We start from the raw sequence: 8,622 nt of genomic DNA on the forward strand, positions 1-8,622 counted from the left end.
GAAGGCAGCCGCGCACAGGGAAAGAATGTCATCCAGCCGACCGCAAAGCAAAGACCAAACCAGAGAGTCAACGTAAGGCTGAGACATCATCGGACCTCAACAATTAGAAGAAGGCCCAGCGTCCCCTTTCAGGGTGTGTGGTAGCACAGAACATGTTCAATGAGTTATGAGCAGCAGAAAAACAAACTGCTTCACATGTTGGAGCCTTTTATCAGGTCTGTCTGCATAGAACTTAAACTGATAGAGAAATATAAAGTGCTCAGTTGAGATGCTTTAATGGCAACGATTAGACTTTCTACACCTCAACATCTTAGAATAAGAGAGCGAGTTAAATAAAGTCAAGACTGATTATTGATTTTAATTAACTCACATTGAATTAAAGCTTCAATTTATTAAAGGAGGAAAAAGTTATCTGTAGTATGAACTGGAAAGTGTATTTCTGTGAGAGAGAGAGAGAGAGAGAGAGACCACAGGTCGGATTTGAACCCGGGCCGCCTGCTTGGAGGACTACAGCCTCCGTACACACTAACCACTGAGCCACCAGCACTCCTTTAGTTCTAACTTCAACAAATCACACGAGAACAACTCAGTGTTTTAGACCGTTTACAATAATTACATTTAATTGCAACAAAAGTCGATTTTATTCTTTGATTTTCACAAACTTTCTGCTCATTTTAATCTCCTGTCATTTAATGAAAAGTGAATAATTCAGAGGCTTTACTTGGTTTCCCTGATAGTCAGGGTATTTTATCAGATATTTGGCCAATCTGGGAATAAATTCCTTACCAATAGATTTCTTCACAAACGTGTTCATAAAGGTTTCTTATAACACATAAAAAAAAACATTTAAATCCAACTCCCATAGGAAAATCTGTGAGAGCGGCTCAAAGTTGGGAACCTGGAATAGTACTTTATTGGTACTATATACTTATTGGTGAAAACTTGAAAATATTAACCTTTGCTTTTGGTAGCTTGTGAGGGGTCAAACTAGGGGTTCTTTAGGATTCTGAATCCATTACTGCTTAGAAACTCGGAGACGAGCAGACAAGTTGATGTAATGATGATGATGTAGAGCAGAGGTTTCCATACATTTCAGCTTTGGACCCCCACAATAACTGAGCTAGAGACCGGGGAACCCCACTGTCTCTATTTCAGCAGAGTAATGTAAGAAATGCTGTATAATAATAAAATGTATAAACAGGACTGTGTGGACATTCACAATTTCCTTAACAGACACAAATGTCCTTCATAGGGAGCAGCAGACACCTGCATTGTTTCACTTATGGGAAGCATAAATTACTTTGCCACTGTTAACCATTTTTGAACCATTAGTTAAAATTCAACTAATATTTGAATGGGGTATTTTTCCACCATGATGGGTAAGATATAAAATTTTAGATCATTCAACTTTTGTATTTGGTGATGAAAAGCATCTCGTGAACCCCCTCTCAGTGTCTCATGAGCCCCCAGGGGGTCCCAGTCCCCACTTTAAGAACAGTAGAGTGTGAAGAAAGCTCAGACCTGGACCCCTAATACATTAAGCAATGTGGTGCAGTATATTTTTAACTAGTATTCGAGATATTAAAATCAAGATATAGAGCTATTGTAAATTTACATGTAAAAGTGGGCGTGGCCATTTCTCCACCAAGGAATGGATTTTTTTGAAAACAAATGTTTGCAATGGATTCAGAATCCTAAAGAACCCCTAGTTTGACCCCTCACAAGCTACCAAAAGCAAAGGTTAACATTTTCAAGTTTTCACCAATAAGTATATAGTACCAATAAAGAACTATTCCAGGTTCCCGACTTTGAGCCGCTCTCACGGATTTTCCTATGGGAGTTGGATTTAAATGTTTTTTTATGTGTTATAAGACACCTTTATGAACACGTTTGTGAAGAAATCTATTGGTAAGGAATTTATTCCCAGATTTTTGCAATATCCCCTTACTATGAATGTTTTCTAGGAAGCTTTTTTTTTTTGGTATAAATGTTGTGATTGATGCATCCTGTGAATTTGTCCTTTCTGTTGTTTTAGTGAAGAGCTCCAGGCTGGGAGAGGCGGAGCTGACGCTCTGCACACCAGAGCAGAGAAAATGAGAAGTTTCCACACACACACACACACAACGAGGATCCTCTGAAGGCAGCCGCGCACAGGGAAAGAATGTCATCCAGCCGACCGCAAAGCAAAGACCAAACCAGAGAGTCAACGTAAGGCTGAGACATCATCGGACCTCAACAATTAGAAGAAGGCCCAGCGCCCCTTTCAGGGTGTGTGGTAGCACAGAACATGTTCAATGAGTTATGAGCAGCAGAAAAACAAACTGCTTCACATGTTGGAGCCTTTTATCAGGTCTGTCTGCATAGAACTTAAAACTGATAGAGAAATATAAAGTGCTCAGTTGAGATGCTTTAATGGCAACGATTAGACTTTCTACACCTCAACATCTTAGAATAAGAGAGCGAGTTAAATAAAGTCGAGACTAATTATTGATTTTAATTAACTCACATTGAATTAAAGCTTCAATTCATTAAAGGTCAGAGGAAAAAGTTATCTGTAGTATGAACTGGAAAGTGTATTTCTGTGAGAGAGAGAGAGAGAGAGAGAAACCACAGGTCGGATTTGAACCTGGGCCGCCTGCTTGGAGGACTACAGCCTCCGTACACACCAACCACTGAGCCACCAGCACTCCTTTAGTTCTAACTTCAACAAATCACACGAGAACAACTCAGTGTTTTAGACCGTTTACAATAATTACATTTAAGTGCAACAAAAGTCGATTTTATTCTTTGATTTTCACAAACTTTCTGCTCATTATAATCTCCTGTCATTTAATGAAAAGTGAATAATTCAGAGGCTTTACTTGGTTTCCCTGATAGTCAGGGTATTTTATCAGATATTTGGCCAATCTGGGAATAAATTCCTTACCAATAGATTTCTTCACAAACGTGTTCATAAAGGTGTCTTATAACACATAAAAAAAACATTTAAATCCAACTCCCATAGGAAAATCTGTGAGAGCGGCTCAAAGTCGGAGACCTGGAATAGTACTTTATTGGTACGATATACTTATTGGTGAAAATTTGAAAATATTAACCTTTGCTTTTGGTAGCTTGTGAGGGGTCAAACTAGGGGTTCTTTAGGATTCTGAATCCATTGCAAATTTTAGTTTTCCAAAAAATCCACTCCATCTATATGTTCATTTTAATATCTCGAATACTAGTTAAAAATATACTGCACCACATTGCTTAATGTATTGGGGGTCCAGGTCTGAGCTTTCTTCACACTCTACTGTTCTTAAAGTGGGGACTGGGACCCCCTGGGGGCTCATGAGACACTGAGAGGGGGGTCACGAGATGCTGTCCATCAATAAATACAAAAGTTGAATGATCTAAAATGTCATATCTTACCCATCATGGTGGAAAAAACCCCATTCAAATATTAGTTGAATTTTAACTAATGGTTCAAAAATGGTTAGCAGTGGCAAAGTAATTTATGCTTCCCAAAAGTGAAACAATGCAGGTGTCTGCTGCTCCCTATGAAGGACATTTGTGTCTGTTAAGGAAATTGTGAATGTCCACACAGTCCTGTTTATACATTTTATTATTATACAGCATTTCTTACATTACTCTGCTGAAATAGAGACAGTGGGGTTCCCCGGTCTCTAGCTCAGTTATTGTGGGGGTCCAAAGCTGAAATGTATGGTAGGTATTGATCCCGAGGGAAATTCAGGTAAAAGAACTCAGAGGTAGAAAACCTGTGAAGTCCTTCAGCTGGACTTTTAGCCGGTTATGAAACAGACTTTGGAGGTGATGAAGAGGCATCGGAATGAATTCAAAGACGATCAGCAACTCGAGCATTATTTCTTTAATTTTCTTACCTGTAACATCGGCACTGGATCAGTGTCTGACGAAACAGGTTTTATTGAAATGTTTCTCCTCAGATTCAGTCCTTTTTATTTATTTTATTGTTTTTAATAAAAATCTGTGGCAGATAGTAAATGATTCATGTGGTGTATTTTGTGTCGTGTTTCTGCAGACTGTACGAGCAGCTGGATGAAGTGAAGCATCAGAAAGCGATCAGGAGCAGACGAGAAGCTTACGCTGAAAACAGACTGAAGGCCAAAGAGTTCCACAAGGTACGACACTGTTGTATACATGTACGTGTGTGTGTGTGTGTGTGTGTGTGTGTATATTAATTACATTGATTTTCTTTTCTCTCCACAGAAAACTTTACAGAAACTTCGTGCCAAGCGGACGCTGCAGTGATCGACTTTAAATCTTTTTTTTGTAGATTTAAATTATTTTGTAAAGTTTTATCAATAAAGTTTTTTAATTTATTTGTATAAACTGCCCTTCAGTGCTGCTGACTGACTGAAAACACATCACATACAGAGAGCGACTACAAACTGTTATCGCAGCTTTCAGATGAGTTTTATTATAAGATCAAACATTCACGTCATTTACAGACAGAAAACGGTGTTTATATTTTTACAATAAGATCAGTATCTCTTTCTGCAGCCTGTTAATGGACAGTTAGCCGATTACAAGATGTCTGACACAGGTCATTAGAGGTCACAGTTAGATATAAACATGAACTTTGTTACGCTTGATTTCATACAACGATGATTAAATCTTTTTTTAAAAATCTTTTTATCAAGATTCTTTCAACCCAAAAATAATCTTTGGAAAGAATGATCACCTGCCAAAGTATTTCATACAGAAGTGTCAATCTCAAAGTCTGGATCCAGTTTTATCAAATCCCTACAGACTACTGACATTTTTGTTTTGGTGTTATAAAAAGTACAGAACATACGATTCACATATTCTCTCATTTCCCCCAAAAAAAGGCAAGGGGGGGGGAAATAAAATAAAATGGCATCTTCGTGTTGATCTGTTTCCTCTGTGACGTTTAGAGTTTGGAGAACTCTATCGTCTTGGGACTTTTCTTCTCCATGGAGGCCTGAGCTGACTTCATCACATCTTGAGTCTGCAGCATGCTCATGTTCCACGACGCCTGGAAACAAACGAACAAAGTGTTACGACGTGGAGAAACGTATTTGTACTGACAGGTAGATGAAGATCTCACCATGTAGTCCAGTCCCTCTGCGACGCTGTGATCTCTGGAGTAGATGAGGTTGATCTTGGTTCCCTGCACAGCGACGGGGCTGCGACCTGCGATCTCGCCGGCCATCTCCAGAGCTCCAGCCATCATCGTCTCCTTATCTGTGAACACTCGGCTGCGAGAGATCTTAAAATGTAATTCACTACTTTAAAACGGGCGATGATTACTCTGCATGATAAGGCTACTCGCTCAGTAGGAGACACAGATACAAAGATGATGAGCTTGTAAGTGACGTCACACCTTCAGTGCAGTTCAGCAATAAAAGTTGCTGCAGCTGATCTTCTGTTCGCCGACTTTATTTCACGTTTTTAGAAGCAACAAAAACAAAAACGGGCTTTTTATCAGCATCAGGCTTTAATTAAAATAAACATAGCTTGTGATTACCTGACGAGTCCACTGCTCTTGGCTTCGTCAGCATACATCCTCCTGGCAGTCAGAGCGAGCTCGTTCACTAAGCTGGAGAAGGTCAGATAAAAGGTGCGACGTCTTATTAATAAATTAAATGGTTGTCGAGTATGTCACTTTTTTTTTATCTTCAGCTCTTATAAACGTCAAAAAGAACAATCAGTATGTTTCCTGATTCAGAAGCCGGGTTACACGACTCCTTCCTACCAAATGTTGTTGTTTACCTGCGGCTGCCGATGATTTTCGGAAGCCTCTGAAGAGTTCCAACGTCTGCTGCGAGTCCGATATCAACTTCCTGTAACGACGACCAGAAATACAGACGATGTGATTGGCTGTGGAAACGTCCCGAGTGTAAATTCAGACTCCATCAGAACGTCGCCTGCATCCTCAAATACAACAACGACGAAGCGAGGATCCAATAAAACAATAAATATTGTTTGTGTCATGCACTAAAAATGTGAACGACTAAAAATGACTGTTTTTTATGTTTCATGATTACATCTAATTCTCAACACTGCATTCACGACTAAGAGATATTGTTTACATTTTAGAACAGAGTGGGGTTTTTTTTAAAGCTTGTAGCCCCGCCCCCCATTATTCATCCTCTCTTTGTTTTGGACCTGTACAAACCTTTATCTGGAACCAGGCGTCCTGGGTACACAGTCGAATATCACACGCTGTGATCAGGTCAACACCTGCCAAACAGAACAACATCCACGGTGAATATGTCGGTTTGTAAACTCACCGAGGTTCCTTTTGCTAATTTTAAGGTCTGAAGTTTTTTTTGCCTTTGTTCGTTACACATCAGCGAGAGGCCTGAGAACGTTTAACATGAGCTCAGCGACAGAGGAGCCTGCAGAATATACCAGTGAAATAAATACAGATCAAACAAACCAAAAACTAGGACAAAAATCTGAGTTTTTATCCGAGTTTGAAACGTTTTTGAGTAACAGATCTGCAGATTGCACGTGAGGTCTGATCTGAAGTGCTCATAGAGATGTCTGTTAATGCAAGGTGTACATTCTCAGAGCTCTAATCTGAGAGGAAAGTGGACTGACTTAATTATGACGATGTCCTACCTCCCCCCACGCAGGCTCCGTGGACGGCCACCACGACAGGCTTTGGACACTGTAAGCAGAAAAACGACGCTTTTAATGCTGCCTGGATATAAATAATCATTCCTGTGAAATAAACATAAAAGGACTCTTCAGGTCTGACCCGCTCTATGACGGAGAACGTCTCCTGATACTTGGTGATTGTTTTCCTCAAATTCCAGGAGATTCTGGACACGTCATCACCCTCCGGCTGGAGGACGTCGCTCGCCATGTCCATCAGGTCAATGCCTGTTTGATTACAGGACAAAGAGAAGAAAGACAAAAAGAGTCGGAGGGAGGGAGAGCGTGGGGAATGACATGTCGGATTCAAACCCGGGCTGCTTGTTATTATTTTTATTTTTACACTATCTGACGCTCACCTGCTGTGAAGAGCTTCCCTGCTCCTGACACGACCACCACCCTGCAGTCAGGGTCTTCAGCTATCTCATTAAAGCACGCCACCATCTCCCTGAAAGTAGAAACAGCAACAGCTCACGTCACGGTCTGAAAGATGAAACACACTTGAGTTTTTTTAATAACAAAAGGAAAAGTTCTTTCTGAAGTATATTTGTCCAGCTGTGTCATATCTGAAACAATATCTGACAGACTTTAAGAAGTTGTCTCTATAAAAACAACTTCGACGCTCACCTGGAGAAGGAGATGATGCGTCTTTACGAAATGTAAAATTCTTACCTCCAGAAGGCTTTATTCATGGCGTTGCGTTTCTCTGGACGGTTCAGCTCTACATGTGTGATGGACTCCGCAGGGCGGCTGACGGCCAGGGTGGTGTAGGGAGAGCCCGGACTGCCGGAAGACGACATGGCCCTGACTGCAGCTTGACCTGGCAGCCACAACGCTCGGTCTAAGAGAGAGAGAGACGAGACAGAGCGATGCAGAGTTTGTCCACGACAAGGAGAGACTGAATATCTCACAGGTCGACATGTTGAGAAACTTTAATGATAAAGGAGTACATGAGATTTTGAGTCCATAAAGAGTAAAAGCTCATATAAGGAATCAAGTGCCGAGGAGGAGACGTGCAGAGCCAAAATTAATTAATTAATCCATACAAATTACATCTGCAGAAGTAGTCCTGCGTTTAATAGCCCTAACATTGGGTAGGGAAGGAATTGACGTTTTTTATTTATTTGCAGTCTTGAGCAAAGTGTAATAAAGAAAAACAGATTTTAAGACCAAATATTACAAACTGTAAACACAGATGACCTTTCACCTACATTGCTTGTCAAAGCTTTTATTCACCTCAGTTAAATGTTTACGTTTTTAACCAGACTGCAAAGTAATACAACTGACATATATCTTAACATTAAGTATTAACATTTAGTATTAAATAGAAGTTTAACACTGTCACTTACATTTCTGCAGAGCTGACCTGACAATCACTGGAACCATCTCTCTTTGGACGATCAGAGGTCAGATTGTGTTCAACGAAGCTGCACAAACAAGACAATAAGTTTATTAAATCAGTTTCATTTCACTCTCTAACTCTATTTGTAGTCAACTAAAAAAAAAAGAAAAAGAAAAAGCCTGCACCAACACTGATGCTAACTCATGCTAACAGCTGTTTACCTGAACTCTCACCTATATTCTTTGGTTGTAAATTATCACGCACCTGCAAAAAGGTCTGAAACCCGGAAACAAAGCCCTCCTGTACTGAACAGCTTTTTTTGCAATCAAAAAGGAAAAGAGATCTGCACTTATCTAACCTAAATCAACCTTCCTTCGGCTTCAGTTACAGCCTGCTACGGTGGCCGAGAGGGCTCAAACTCGAGAGCGAAAGATCATTTTTACCAACCTCTTAAACTGGCTCGAAAGGCAACAGTGAAAATAATATTATGAAAAAGAACAACAACAAGAAAAAGAAAATACTTGTACTGCACATATAAGATCAAATACAACATTTACATGTTTTTACATCTGCTGTTATTTTGATCGATTAACCGTTTGATCACAAATGTCACTTTAAATTCTTCACTGGTCAACATG

General features: G+C 40.0%; 1 protein-coding gene and 1 long non-coding RNA gene across 5 annotated transcripts; one reads left to right on the forward strand and one right to left on the reverse strand.

Moving 5' to 3' along the window:
• The first annotated feature begins 3,754 nt into the window (after positions 1-3,754).
• LOC306830173 lies at positions 3,755-4,857 on the forward strand. Its single transcript, XR_013779935.1, has 2 exons — positions 3,755-4,136; positions 4,225-4,857. It is a non-coding gene; the product is annotated as an uncharacterized lncRNA (long non-coding RNA).
• ech1 (enoyl CoA hydratase 1, peroxisomal) lies at positions 4,416-8,403 on the reverse strand. 4 transcript variants are annotated; one of them, XM_079353458.1, is made up of 11 exons: positions 8,249-8,403; positions 7,992-8,069; positions 7,315-7,483; positions 7,002-7,090; positions 6,746-6,870; positions 6,607-6,655; positions 6,158-6,222; positions 5,752-5,822; positions 5,507-5,578; positions 5,087-5,237; positions 4,416-5,014 (listed from the first exon to the last, which is right to left on the reverse strand). In XM_079353458.1, the coding sequence occupies exons 2-11, from the start codon at positions 8,026-8,028 to the stop codon at positions 4,910-4,912; spliced, it is 933 nt and encodes a 310-aa protein (XP_079209584.1). In that variant the 5' UTR covers positions 8,029-8,069; positions 8,249-8,403; the 3' UTR covers positions 4,416-4,909. The 4 variants fall into 4 exon arrangements, with proteins under 4 accessions (XP_079209584.1, XP_079209583.1, XP_079209585.1 ...); XM_079353457.1 differs by having other exon boundaries at positions 8,218-8,403; XM_079353459.1 differs by having other exon boundaries at positions 8,206-8,403.
• Positions 8,404-8,622: the final 219 nt, after the last annotated feature.

This window comes from Symphodus melops, assembly GCF_947650265.1.
Source record: "Symphodus melops genome assembly, chromosome: 10".
In the NCBI taxonomy this organism is placed as follows: Eukaryota; Metazoa; Chordata; class Actinopteri; order Labriformes; family Labridae; genus Symphodus; species Symphodus melops.

Bases quoted from the DNA above. Each gene is read 5' to 3' on its own strand.
- ech1 (XM_079353458.1), bottom strand. From the start codon at position 8,028: ATGGTTCCAGTGATTGTCAGGTCAGCTCTGCAGAAAT. The intron at 6,871-7,001 runs GTGAGCGTCAGA...GTAATCAAACAG, and splicing joins AGGGAAGCTCTTCACAGCAG to GCATTGACCTGATGGACATG. The intron at 6,656-6,745 runs GTCAGACCTGAA...TTCTGCTTACAG, and splicing joins CGTTCTCCGTCATAGAGCGG to TGTCCAAAGCCTGTCGTGGT.